The sequence below is a fragment of the Nyctereutes procyonoides genome, unplaced genomic scaffold (assembly GCF_905146905.1).
Source record: "Nyctereutes procyonoides isolate TBG_1078 unplaced genomic scaffold, NYPRO_anot_genome, whole genome shotgun sequence".
NCBI classification, from domain to species: Eukaryota; Metazoa; Chordata; class Mammalia; order Carnivora; family Canidae; genus Nyctereutes; species Nyctereutes procyonoides.
The window spans coordinates 35,920,007-35,934,571 of NW_026575146.1; the positions used below are offsets into that span (position 1 = coordinate 35,920,007).

General features: G+C 49.0%; 1 protein-coding gene across 1 annotated transcript; it reads left to right on the forward strand.

Annotated features, from left to right (window-relative positions):
- The first annotated feature begins 7,904 nt into the window (after nucleotides 1-7,904).
- On the forward strand, nucleotides 7,905-14,192 carry LOC129499715 (uncharacterized). The gene is given in 3 exon segments (XM_055309567.1): nucleotides 7,905-9,210; nucleotides 9,212-10,354; nucleotides 10,356-14,192. Coding segments are annotated over 3 exon segments (4,557 nt in total). The 5' UTR covers nucleotides 7,905-8,259; the 3' UTR covers nucleotides 12,819-14,192.
- Nucleotides 14,193-14,565: the final 373 nt, after the last annotated feature.

The following is a 14,565-nucleotide window of genomic DNA, read 5'->3' on the forward strand; positions in this document are numbered from 1 at the left end:
AAACCACTGCGCCACCCAGGGATCCCTTTTTTTATTTTTTACTTATTTATTTTTTTAATTTAACTTTTCCTGGTTTCTTGAGGTAGGCCTGTATTGCTCTGTACTTCCCTCTTAGGGACTGCCTTTGCTACATCCCAGAGGTTTGGACAAACATGTTTTCATTTTCATTTGTTTCCATATATTTTTAAAATTTCTTCTTTAATTTCCTGGTTGCCCCATTCATTCTCTAGTAGGATGTTCTTTAATCTCCATGTATTTGTGTTCTTTTAAATTTTTTCTTGCAGTTAAGTTTCATAGTGTTGTGGTTTGAAAATGTACATGGTATGATCTCAGTCTTCTTGTACCTGTTGAGGGCTGGTTGGTTGCCCATTATGTGATCTGTTCTGGAGAATGTCCCATGTGCTCTTGAAAGGAATGAGTATTCTGCTGCTTTAGGATGAAATATTCTTTTTTTTAATACATTTATTTTTTATTGGTGTTCAATTTGTCAACATACAGAATAACACCCAGTGCTCATCCCATCAAGTGCCCACCTCAGTGCCTGCCACCCAGTCACCCCCACCCCCCACCCACCTCCCCTTCCACCACCTCTAGTTTGTTTCCCAGAGTTAGGAGTCTCTCATGTTCTGTCTCCCTTTCTGATATTTCCCACTTCTTTTTTCTCCTTTCCCCTTTATTACCTTTCACTATTTTTTATATTCCCCAAATGAATGAGACCATATAATGTTTGTCCTTCTCCGATTGACTTATTTCACTCAGCATAATACCCTCCAGTTCCATCCACGTCGAAGCAAATGGTGGGTATTTGTCGTTTCTAATGGCTGAGTAATATTCCATTGTATACATAAACCACATCTTCTTTATCCATTCTAGGATGAAATATTCTTAACATATTTGTTGAATCCCTCTGGTCCAGGGTTGACACCAAATCAAAGCCATTGTTTCCCTGTTGATGTTCTGCTTAGATGATCTGTCGATTGCTGTAAGTGGGTGTTAAATCCCCTGTCATTGTATTATTGTCAGTGAGTTTCTGTAGTTTGTTGTTAATTGGTTTATATATTTAGGTACTCCCATGTTGGGGGGCATACATATTTGCAATTTTTTGATCTTCTTGATGGATAGTCTCCTTAATTATGAAATAATGTCTTTCTTCATCTCTTGGTACAGTATTTGTCATTTCTATTTTTAAATAAGAAAGAAAAAAGTAAAGTATAATGAAAGTAAGAAAAAAATAAAGTATATACGTTAAAAAGTAAAATTAAACAATTATTAAAAAGGTTTGAAGAAAATAAATGAAAAAGAAAGAAAGAAAGAAAGAAAGAAAGAACAAAGGAAGCTAGATCCTATTTTCCCCGTAGAGCTGAAGCTTTGCAGTCCTCTGTGATCAGTAAACTTGCTGGGAGAGAGTTGTTTGTGCGGGTCTTCTGGAGGAGGGACCCATTGGGCTGATTATCAGGTGTGCACTTGCCTTGGTGGAGATGCACCTGCAGTGTTCAGAGGCAGGGCTCGGTGTAAGCGCCTCTGACCTCCACTAGGAGGCGCTGTTCTGCTCCCTGAAGACAGCGCTGATGGGCGGCTTGAGTCTGGGGGAACTGGGTTCTCTGGCTCTGGGAGCTGAATGAACATCCCGCCCCACAGTCTGCAGTGAGCCTTCACAGAAGAGCCGTCAGGCCCTCTTGTCTCCGCAGTTTCTGTCCGAACCTGCCTGGGTCTGAGTTTTGTTTTGTTTGTTTTTGTTTTTGTTGTTTTGTTTGTTTGTTTTAACCTCAGGCAAGTGACTGAGTTTCAAAACTCCAAATTTTAGGGACTCCCCTGGTGGAGACTGTGCTCTTCCTGCCCGAGAGGGTCTCCTCCCACTTCTACCCTTTGCTGCCCTGTCCCAGGAAAGCGATCCCGTGATTGCACAGGGGTTTGCAGTTTATGGCCACACAGGGCAGAAAGCTGGCTCAGGTTCCCCGGGGCCACAAGGACGGTGGCTACAACTGTTCCCAGGCACAGGAGCAGAGAAACCAGCTGAGAGCAGTGGGTAGGGGCCAGCTTTAAGAACTAGACAATGGGGGAATTCCTGGGTGGCTCAGCAGTTGAGTGCCTGCCTTCAGCCCAGGGCATGATTCTGGAGTCCCGGGATCGAGACCCACATCGGGCTCCCTGAACGGAGCCTGCTTCTCCCTCTGCCTGTGTCCCTGCCTCTCTTTAAAAAAAAAAGAAAAAAAAAAAAAAAGAACTAGGCAATGGGAGGAGTTTAGCTTTGCTCATCACAGCAAGTGGCAACTTAGCAGAAACAACAAAACGTTCCCAGAATGAATTGAGTTGCAGGAGCCAGTTTGAGCTTGCCCCACTAATATCAGCAAGCGCGCACACACACACACACACACACACACACACACACACACGGGCTTCCATTCCCAAATCCACTGGAGGATTCAGGGTTGGGGGGACGGGGTTAGTGGGGGGCTGAAGAGAGGTTCAGGGTGATCCATTCCAATGGGCCTCATTCAATCATTTAATTCAAATGCTCAAGGCTGTCTGAAAAGTCAGAGCCTCGGACTTATTCTCCATTGAATGGCTTTCTCCCTCAACCCTCAGGCTGCAACTTCCAAAGTGTGGGGGAAGAGAGGGGAGGGGAGGGGAAGGGAGGGTAAAGAGAGGGGAGAAGAGAGGAGGGGAAGGGAAGGGGGAGGGGAGGGGAGGAGAGGGTAGGGAAGGAGAGAGAGGGAAAAAGAAAGGGAAAGAGAAAGGGAAGGAGAAAGAGGATGTCTGAAGAAATCACCTTGTCTGGGGGCCAAAAGAGTCCCCTCCTGGTTTCCTAACCCAGGGAATCCTGGATGTGGAGGATGACATCTCACTCTAATGCCATCCAGGGGTGGGGGTGCATCTGGGAGGGCGTGGCATGGCATGGTGTGGCCTGCTGAGTCTGAGGGGCACCTAAACACATGACGGTGGTGTCTTAGGGTTCAAAGGCCAAACACGGGCATGGAGTGATAAGGGCAAAAGACTAAGGGAGGCCTGACAGGGGACAGTTCTGACCCATTCACCCTGGGTGAGGGCCCAGCAAGCACACTCTTTCCTCTAAAGCAATGCCAACAGTTTACTGGTTCTCCATCCATCTGTCCTCCCTCTTGCACCCACTTCCCAAGGGAAATCTTCAGTTTCATTCGACATAGTCATTGGCTGTTTCACAAGACACCTTCTGTCTACTAAAAGGAGGAAGGAAGATGAACAAACATGAACCAGCCTGACAGATGTCACCTCTTCATTGAGGGGTGGAAGGTGGGAGGGCCTCACTGGACAAATGGTGACACTGAGCCATGATCCCAGGGTTCTTGAAAAAATGAAATGGAAGGAGCACCTGGCCGGCTCAGTCAGAAGAGCACTCAACTCTTGATCTCAGTCAGGGTGGTGATTTCCAGCCCTATGTTGGGTCTAGAGATAATGAAAAATGAATGAACAAACTTTTAAAAAATTAAGTATGTATGGGTTTCCTGGGTGGTTCAGTGATTGGGCCCTGGGGGGTGGGGGCGCATCATCCCAGGGTCTTTGGATCCATGGAGTCCCGAGTTGGGTTCCTTGAGGGGAGCCTGCTTCTCCCTCTGCCTGTGTCTCTGCCTCTCACTCGCTCTCTCTCTGTATCTCTAATGAATTAAAGAAAAAACATTTTAAAAAATATATAAAAATTTAAATTTAAAAATGAAATGGAAAGATAACGTGGTGAGGAGGATGTGAACATACCTAATACTGCTGAACTCTAGGCTTACAAATGGCTAATATGCCCCATTGTAGATGATGTCTACTTTTAACCACAACTTAAAAACAAAACAAGACCCCCTTTCCTTGGCTCAGAGAAAGGGAGTTCCTGTGTCAGGTTGGAGGGGGTTCGGTCATCTGCAGTGTGGCAAACCAGGTTCCAGCAATCTGGAATATTTTCTTCCTCTCCAAGTAGACAGACATAGTCACTGACGTCATCCCTGTAAAGGCAAGACAAAAAGAAAGAACTACAGCATTTCAAAGCACCTTTTAGGGGCACCCGGGAGGCTCGATCTGATTAAGCATCTGATTCTTGCTTTCATCTGCCAGGAGGTGCCACTCTTGACTCACCTGGTAAGGCTGTGGGGAATTCTGTAAGGAAGGTATCAGGCCAACATTTTCCAAGGGGCTTTATTGGCTCCAGAAAGTCGATCTGATTTTCTTAAAGCTGTGTGATCCTATCTGAGTCTATGCATGTGTCTTAAGGATGAGATTCCAGGGGCACCTGGCCTGCTCAGTCAGCAGAGAGCATGACTCTTGACCTCAAGCTTGTGAGTTCGAGCCCTACCTTGGGAGTAGAGATTATTTATAGATAAAACTGGGGTGGGGGGGGGAGAAAAAGAAAAACCGATGCCATTCTAGTCAAGGCCTTGGTAATATAACCAATCCTTCCGGGATCCCTGGGTGGCGCAGCGGTTTGGCGCCTGCCTTTGGCCCAGGGCGCGATCCTGGAGACCCGGGATCGAATCCCACGTCGGGCTCCCGGTGCATGGAGCCTGCTTCTCCCTCTGCCTGTGTCTCTGCCTCTCTCTCTCTCTCTCTCTGTGACTATCATAAATAAATGAATAAATAAATAATAAATAAATAAATAATAAATAAATAAATAATAAATAAATAATAAATAAATAAATAAATAAATAAATAAAAAACCAATCCTTCCAACGGTGTCTGGTTACAATGAGAACAGATTCCCACCCAAACTATGCAGATGATTTACAATTGCCATAAAAGAAAGAATACTCACTGAGAGTTTCTGAACTCTGGAGGGTTACAGGTAGGGAGAAAAGATAAATATTTTAATTTGTTTACAAAACAACATTTTCATAAAATGTCTGTAAGTCATAGATATCTCTAGAGACAAATTTGCCTTCAATCTGGAGTAGCAAACATGAGAGGATCAACAATGTTGTGAATAAGAGTCATTAAAAACGGTCATCATTGTCCTTAACCCATTCAGTGCCATGTTGTTTCTTTTTGTTCTGTTTAAATGTAGCTTTTTCATTAGTTCTGGAAATTCATACTTTAGTTTTACGATCTCAGGGTGACCACAGACCGGTATTTGTCAAAAGTCCTTTTCATAACTCTTCTTGAACCTGGATCATATTTTTGCAAGACCATCATAACAATACCTATAAATGACAGGGCAGACAAAAATGGACATGGTTAAAGACCTGATGAGAGTTCCTTATAATGCAGTCGGTAAGAAACTTTGATTATTTTTTGTAACACAGCATTTTAACAATTAGAATGTCGAGTGATGGCACTGTACCAGGACATGTTACAACTTTAGGAATTTCATTTCATTTTTGGAACATTGACAGCATTCACGCACCCAATATAATCTAAGAGGGCTTATCGTTGTTTGACAATACTTCTCATGTGACTTTGCATAGCAGGTAAACTATATTAATTAGTCAAGAGACTCTATTTAGGGTTTGACTTTCTGGGAATCTGCTGAAAATCAATGAACGAATGAACAAACCAGAGAACAGTCAGTCAGCCAGCTGGCTGGCCAGCCGGCAGGCCAGCCAAACCAACCAACCATCCAACCAACCAACCAACCAACCAACCAACCAACCAACATCTCAGAAGTTTTCAAGGCACGTGCCTACAAATGATCATGGATCATTACAAAACTGAAAACTTCAGTATCTGTTTCTCCAAGGTGTCCCTAGGAGATTCTACAGGAGGTTATAGAGTCACCAAAATGTAGCTCCTTTAATATCGAGAAGTTTTCACTCTCTTACTTAGGTAAAGACCAGATAAAAACGAATATAAAAACCTTGTTGCAACGGGCAGGTAAAGAAAAAAAAAAGCCTTTTCTTTGTTCATAATCTCTTATCAAGAATAGACTAACAATGCAAGAAAACCTTGTTGTTTTAACAGAGAGAAGAGCCAAGTCTCAATGTTATACCAGTGTACTTGTAAAACTCACTTCTCCCAATCTCAGTCAGTCCTGACCGTGCAGACAATTCCTTTTCAAAAAGTCTCCTTCAGAAACACCTTCTACATGTCCTTTCGCATTTGGAATCAGTCTTAAGTTTTCTTTCTCTAGCTAGCCAGGCTCTGGGAAGTGTGGGTAGCTCAGTGGTTGAGCTGAGCATCTGCCTTAGGCTCAGGGCATGATCTCAGAGTCCCAGGATCCAGTCCCATATCAGGATCCTTGCCAGTAGTCTGCTTCTGCTGTCTTTGAGGCCTCTCTCTCTCTCTGCCCCCCTCTGCGTCTCTCATGAATAAGTAAATAAAATCTTTAAAAAAAAAAAAAATAGGGACGCCTGGGTGGCTCAATGGTTGGGCCTCTGCCTTAGGCTCAGAGCTTGATCCCAGAGTTCTGGGACCTAGTCCCACATTGGGCTCCCTGCAGGGAGCCTGCTTTTCCCTCTGCCTATATCTCTTGCCTTCTCTCTGTGTCTCTCATTAATAAATAAATAAAATCTTTAAAAAATGTTTAAAAAGATAGCCAGGCTCATTTCAGGACAAAATTATTTTATTTTCCCACAACAACAAAAAATGTATTCTCATGTCTTGTACCTCTTCTACACGTCTCCGAACTTCTCACACACGGAGTTGTTTTCCTTATCGTTTTTCCAGCAGTCTCGATTCCATGTGGCAGACTTTTTTTTAAAAAATTGTATTTATCCCGTCAAGTGCCCCCCTCAGTGCCTGCCACCCAGGCATTTGACAGGATGAGCACTGGGTGTTATTCTGTTGAAGAAACCTCCCCCCTTGTAAGTAGGGCCAGCCCTAATCCAGAGGCAGCCCATCCAGTCTTCTTCCTGACATTTTAGCAACTAAAAGCATTCTGTTTACAATAAGAAAACCGTTTCCCCCCCACACACACACCCTGACTGGAATGTCCCTGAATAGGTTCATGTTGACCCTCCCCGAAATCAACCTGGATGCTACGCGACTCCCGCGGTTCTTTTGTCTTTAGGCAGTTTCTTTCCTTTTGCCTTTTAAAAGATACCTGTAATTGCTAATCGGGGCTCTTTTCCTCCTCGGAGGCGGAGAGCCCGTTTGCGCAAACGTTCAATAAACCCTCTTGCTAATTGCATCTGCCTGTCTGGGGTCTGGGTCTCTGGGGCGTCCACCGGGCCACGTTGGCACCCGTGAGCCAGGGTCCAACATTTGGGGGCTCGTCCGGGATCTGAGACGCCCCAGACTCAATCCTAAGACCGGTAGGAGGTAAGACCGAGCTCGCTAAATGTCATATCTGTCTCGTCCGTTTGTCTGACTGGCCGGGTCTGTTTTGTGCCGGGTCTGTATTGTGCCTGCAGGACGCTGTACTCTCTATTCTGTATTTGGACCAGCGGGGGAGGCAGACGTGCCCGAAACCCCTGGTCCCCCTCCGGAGTCGGACTCCGGAGTGGTCTGGAAGAGGAACGGAGCCCCGGCACTCCCTCCTCTTCGGGGAAGGTCGTGGTTCGCGACCGCTCCCATCTGAATCTGCCGCGCCAGTCCTGTCGTTCGTGTGCGTCTGTTCCTTCCGTGTTTTTCTTCCTCTCCTGTCCTCCTCCTCACCGCTCACCCCTTCTCTACACCCCCAGGGCAGACTGTAACCACCCCTTTAAGCCTCACTCTAGATCACTGGAAAGAAGTCGCCGGCCGGGCACACAATCTTTCGGTCGAAGTCAGAAGACGAAGATGGGTCACCTTCTGCTCCTCAGAGTGGCCGGCTTTCAACGTCGGGTGGCCCAGGAACGGAGCTTTTACTATTGATATTATCTTGCAGGTGAAGGCCCTGGTCTTCCAGCCAGGACCCGATGGACACCTCGATCAGGTGCCGTACATCATAGTATGGGAGGATCTCGCTAAGAATCCACCCCCCTGGATAAAATGCTTTATCCCTTCTCAAGGGGAACCGGGCCCGAGACCCTCACTCCCTCCCTGCCACACTCCCCCAATTCCCCGTCCCTCCTCTCCATCCACCCTTTGCCCCCTAAAATTTCCTGAATCAAAACCTAAGGAGCCGCCTGTGCTCCCAGGGGACCAGGACAGTCTCCTTCTCTTGGACTCCTCCCCTCCCCCTTATGCCCAACCCCCAACGCCCCGCTCGGAGGCCCCTACCTCTCCCTCCGCTCCCTCAGCTCCGTCCCCGACTCTACGGGGGCAGAGGGGCAACCCCTCGCTTCACCCCCGCTCGCCAGTCGCCTCCGCTTTCGGCGAGAGCGCGGGGGAGAGTCGGAAGACGTCTGGACCTCCCAGGCATTTCCCCTCCGATCAGCAGGCGGCCAGATGCAATATTGGCCGTTCTCTGCCTCTGACCTTTACAACTGGAAAACTCATAACCCCTCCTTCTCCCGAGACCCCCAGGCGCTAACCGGATTAATTGAGTCAATTCTGTTGACCCACCAGCCGACCTGGGATGGCCGCCAACAGCTCCTGCAGACTCTCCTCACCACGGAGGAGAGACAGCGCGTCTACCTCCAAGCTCGGAAAAACGTCCCGGGGGCGGATGGGAGGCCGACCCAGCTGCCTAATGAGATTGAGGATGTTTTCCCCTTGGTTCGCCCGACCTGGGACTACGACACTGTTGCTGGTAGGGAGCGGCTCCGTCTCTATCGCCAGGTACTCCTAGCGGGTCTCAAAGGGGCAGGGCGTCGCCCCACCAATTTGGCAAAGGTACGTGCTATAGTGCAGGGAAAAGAGGAGACGCCGGCAGGTTTTCTGGAGAGGTTAATAGAAGGCTACCGCATGTATACTCCCTTTGACCCCTTGGCTGAAGACCGCCAACCAGATGTAATTATGTCCTTCATTGGACAGTCGGCCTCGGATATTCGTAATAAGTTACAACGGTTGGAGGGACTTCAGGGGTACACCTTACAGGACTTAGTGAAAGAGGCAGAGAAGGTTTTTAACAAGCGAGAAACCCTAGAGGAAAGGGAGGAAAGGATCCGTAAAGAGCAAGAGGAACGGGAGGATAAGAGAGATAAAAGACGTAATAAAGAGCTGACTAGGATACTGGCCACCGCAGTACAGGGCTCAGGGCAGAGTAAGTCAGGACAGAGTAGGGACCTGGGAGACAAAAGAGGACCACGGGTTGAACGAGACCAGTGTGCCTACTGTAAGGAAAAAGGACATTGGGTTAAAGATTGCCCAAGGAAGGGCCAAACGCAGGGACCTAAAAAGAAGCCCATTCCTGTTTTGTCCCTAGAAGATGAAGATTAGGGGTGTAAGGGCCAGGAACCCCCCCCCCCCCGAGCCTCGGATAACCCTTAAAGTGGGGGGAAAGCCGGTGACCTTCCTGGTCGATACAGGAGCTCAACATTCAGTTTTAACTGAGGCAAAAGGACCCTTGAGCTCTAAAACGTCTTGGGTTCAGGGGGCAACTGGAGGCAAGTTATATCGATGGACAACCGAACGGAAGGTCCACCTGAGCACTGGGCAAGTAACGCATTCCTTCTTACTGGTCCCAGACTGCCCTTACCCTCTCCTAGGCAGAGACCTTCTTTCAAAAGTAGGGGCCCAGATACATTTTCAGCAAAAAGGGGCCACTATTACTGGCGCGGGAGGGCAGCCCCTCCAGCTACTGACCTTGCGCCTAGAGGATGAACACCGGCTGCACGAGGACTCTCCACCGTCCGTGCAGCCCCTAGATTCTGAATGGCTCACTAACTACCCTCAGGCCTGGGTGGAAACGGCCGGAATGGGACTAGCTGTAAACCAGCCGCCCATAATTATAAACTTAAAACCCTCGGCCACCCCCATATTGATCCGGCAATATTCAATGAGCAAAGAGGCCAAAGAAGGCATTCGGCCACATATACAGAGACTATTACAATTGGGCATTTTAATACCTTGCCAGTCACCCTGGAATACTCCTCTATTACCCGTAAAAAAAACCAGCACAGGAGATTACCGGCCGGTACAAGATTTACGAGAGGTTAACTGGAGGACAGAGGACATACATCCCATGGTGCCGAATCCCTACAACTTGCTCAGCACCTTACCCCCAAGCCATGTCTGGTATATGGTGTTAGATCTAAAAGATGCATTCTTTTGCCTGAGGTTAAGCTCTCAAAGCCAGCCTATTTTTGCTTTTGAATGGAAAGATCCTGAGACGGGATTCTCAGGACAACTCACTTGGACAAGGCTGCCACAGGGATTCAAAAACTCCCCCACTTTGTTCGATGAGGCCTTGCATCGGGATTTGGCAGATTTCTGAGTTGGCCATCCGGACCTTGTCCTTCTGCAGTACGTGGATGATTTGCTCCTGGCGGCTAGGACAGAACAGGATTGTGTAAAAGGTACGGGGGCCCTGCTTGAGAGACTGGGAGAACTGGGGTATAGGGCCTCCGCCAAAAAGGCCCAAATAGGCCAGAGACAAGTGACCTACCTATCTGGGATATCTCCTGGAAGGAGGCCAGAGGTGGCTGACGGAGAGCCGCAAAAAGGCTGTAGCCCTGATCCCAGCACCCACTAATGCCAAAGGACTACGAGAGTTCCTCGGCAGTGCTGGGTTCTGCCGCCTCTGGATACCCGGGTTTGCGGAGATGGTGGCTCCCCTATATCCTCTCACGAAATCCAACACCCCCTACCACTGGGGAAAGGAGCAGCAATTGGCTTTTGACAAAGTAAAAAGGGCCTTATTGACCGCCCCTGCCCTGAGCCTCCCAGATGTAACCAAGCCTTTTACGCTATATGTTGATGAACATAATGGAATAGCCAAAGGGGTCCTAACTCAAAAACTGGGACCCTGGAAAAGGCCCGTGGCATACTTTTCAAAAAAATTAGACAGCGTGGCTGCAGGATGGCCCCCATGTCTCCGAATAATAGCGGCTGTGGCAGTCCTGGTAAAAGACTCAGACAAGTTGACTTTTGGCCAACCCCTCACTGTGGTGGCCCCCCACGCCGTAGAGACAGTCATCCGCCAGCCCCCTGATCGATGGCTCTCAAACGCCCGGGTCACCCATTATCAGGCCATGTTACTGAATTCTGAGCGGATACAGTTTGGAACGGCTACATCTCTAAACCCGGCCACCTTGCTTCCAGAAACCGAGTCCCCCTCCCTAGTAATGCATGATTGTCACCAGATCCTAGCTGAAGTCCATGGCACCAGAGGGGACTTGACGGACCAGCCTTTGCCAGATGCTGAAGCAACCTGGTACACTGATGGGAGTAGCTTTCTACGAAATGGTGAGCGTAAAGCCGGGGCAGCCGTGGTAGATGGGAAAGCTGTCATTTGGGCCAGTGCCTTAGAGCCTGGGACTTCAGCTCAAAGGGCAGAGCTTATAGCCCTAACTCAGGCCCTAAGAAAGGCTAAGGACAAAAAGGTCAACATTTATACTGACAGCAGATATGCTTTTGCAACTGCCCATGTTCATGGAGAAATATACCGTAGAAGGGGTCTCCTAACCTCAGCAGGTAAAAACATCAAAAACAGAGAAGAAATACAAGATCTTCTCCATTCCCTCTTTCTGCCGAGAAAACTGAGTATAATTCACTGTCCTGGGCATCAGCGAGGCAATGACCCAGTAGCAGAGGGGAACAGGATGGCCGATGAGACAGCACGGGCCGCTGCACTAGGCCCACAGGCCCTCTCCCTACAAGTACCAGAGGCTGTCCGGACACCGGGGCAACTGTCTCTCGAGTACTCAGACAGCGACCTAGATATCATCCAGCAAATAGGGGCAGAATATGATGAGCAAATGAAGGTCTGGAAACACCAAGGGAAGATGGTCCTGCCCCAGAAAAGGGCCAAAGAACTGGTGACTCACCTCCACCGATGGACTCACCTCGGACACAAAAAATTAAAAGCACTCCTCCGGAGAGAAGGTCAGACCTATTACATTCCCAAACTCCCCTCCCTGATCCAACAGGTAACCGACGCTTGTGTACCTTGTGCTAAGGTAAATACCAAACACCTCAAGATGCCTGAGGGAACCAGGATGAGGGGAGAAAGACCCGGAACTAATTGGGAAGTAGACTTCACCGAAATCAAGCCAGGTAAATATGGTAACAAGTACCTCCTAGTGTTTATAGATACCTTTTCAGGCTGGACAGAAGCTTTCCCCACCAAGCGAGAAACCGCCCAGGTGGTTGTCAAGAAAATCCTGGAAGAAATTTTCCCGCGGTTTGGACTGCCCAAGGTAATAGGGTCGGACAACGGCCCCGCCTTCATCTCCCAGGTAAGTCAGTTGGTGGCCAGATTACTGGGGATAAATTGGAAATTACATTGTGCATACAGACCCCAGAGCTCAGGTCAGGTAGAAAGAATGAATAGAACAATTAAAGAGACCCTAACTAAATTGACATTGGAGACTGGCACTAGAGACTGGGTCCAACTCCTCCCAATGGTTCTGTTCCGAGTCCGGAACACTCCCACGCGCCATGGGCTAACTCCTTACGAGATTCTCTATGGAGGTCCCCCACCAGTAACGGACTTACTAGATTCTGCTATTGACCCTCTTGCTAACACTCCCGGTTTACAGGACAGGCTAAAGGTGCTCCAGATTATCCAGCACCAGATCTGGAAACCCCTTGCGGCTGTCTACCGCCCCGGAGACACAACCGGCCCACACCCGTTCCAGATCGGGGACTCCGTCTACGTCAGGAGACATCAGTCCAGGACGCTTGAGCCCCGCTGGAAGGGCCCATATACTGTCCTACTGACCACCCCAACCGCCTTAAAGGTAGACGGCATTGCTGCTTGGGTCCACGCCTCACACGTCCAGCGCGCCCCATCAACGAGCACCGCTGACGCCAGCCAGGACGGACCGGACGAGCCACTCCAATGGAAGCTCCACCGCACCCAAAACCCGCTCAAGATAAGACTTTCAAAAATTGTTCGATGACAGTTGTTATATTCCTACCTCTCCTAGCGCTCTTCACCTCCGCCAAAGGTGACCCTCATGCCCTCAAAAGGTTAACCTGGCAGGTACTAACGTCTGGGGGTGACGAGGTCTGGTCTATAACTAAGACCGCCCCCGTGGGAACCTGGTGGCCTGACCTATATCCTGACCTATGCAAGCTAACCATAGGGGCCCCTAGCCCATGGGACCTAGAGGGATACTTCGACACCTCTAGAGCCCCTAACCAAGAAAGCCCTCCAGGGCGACTGGGATTAGACCCATGGGGAGGATGTGGCACGCCTGACAGAAGGGCCATGCTAAGCACTCTTCCCTTTTATGTCTGTCCCGGGCACCACAGAGATCGCAGGCTAAATCCCACCTGTGGAGGAGGGGAATATTTTTATTGTAAAAATTGGGGGTGCGAAACTACTGGGGATACAGAATGGAGGCCCTCCTCCTCCTGGGATTATATCACTGTCAAGGCTAACTATACTCACCCGACATTTAGCAAATGGAAAACCCTTAATTATGGGCCCTGCCAAGGGTGGTGTCATCCCCTACGGATATCCTTCACGGAGCCCGGAAAAAGGGCTACTTACTGGGCCAATGGATATACGTGGGGACTCAGGTTATACAAAGAAAGAACAGATGATGGTTTTATATTCAGAATTAAACTAAAAATAGAATCCCCAGACCCCGTGGCGATCGGGCCTAACGCGGTCCTCGGGGAACAAAGAGCTGCCCCGGCCCTAGCCGCAGGGAGCGCCACACCCACTAACTTCGCGGTCACTCCAACCCCTCGGTCGTCACCCGAGACGGGACAACGACTGTTTAATCTTATCATAGGGGCATTCCTGGCCCTTAATCGAACCAGCCCCGATGTAACTAAATCCTGCTGGCTCTGCCTTGCTTCCCCTCCCCCTTATTATGAGGGAATTGCTACTTCAGGGACCTATAATAACATCACTAGCACTCAGGGATGCACACCCGACTCCCAACCACAATTCACCCTTACAGAAGTTACAGGACAGGGAACCTGCATAGGAACACCCCCCCGGGGCTACCAGAGACTCTGTAACACTACCACCCCGATTTTGGGGACTGATTCTTACCTGGAGCCCCAGCCGGGAACTTGGTGGGCATGCAACAAAGGCCTCACCCCCTGTGTGTCGGCTAAGGTTCTAAATAGCTCAAACGACTTCTGTGTCATGGTGCAGATCATACCCAGGGTGTTCTATCACCCTGCTGAAACTCTAGAAAATCAGTATGATAAACATCCCACCCGTTTTCGGCGCGAACCTGTCTCCCTAACCTTAGCCGTTATGTTGGGACTAGGGGTCGCTGCTGGGGTGGGTACTGGCGCAGCTGCTCTGATCCAGGACTCACATTATATTGAACTCCAAACAGCTGTAGATGAGGATCTACGGACACTAGAGCAGTCCGTTTCTAAGCTAGAGCAGTCCCTCCCCTCACTTTCAGAAGTAGCACTTCAAAACAGGAGAGGCTTGGATTTACTAGTCCTGGAAGAGGGAGGACTGTGTGCGGCCCTGGGAGAGGAATGCTGTTTCTATGCAGACCATTCTGGAGTCATCAGAGACTCCATGGCCAAACTCAGGGAAAGGTTAAATAAAAGACAAAGGGACCGGGAGGCCCAGCAGGGCTGGTTTGAAAGCTGGTTTAATCAGTCTCCCTGGTTGACCACCCTAATCTCTACCATTCTGGGCCCTCTAGTTATCCTGCTCCTGCTGCT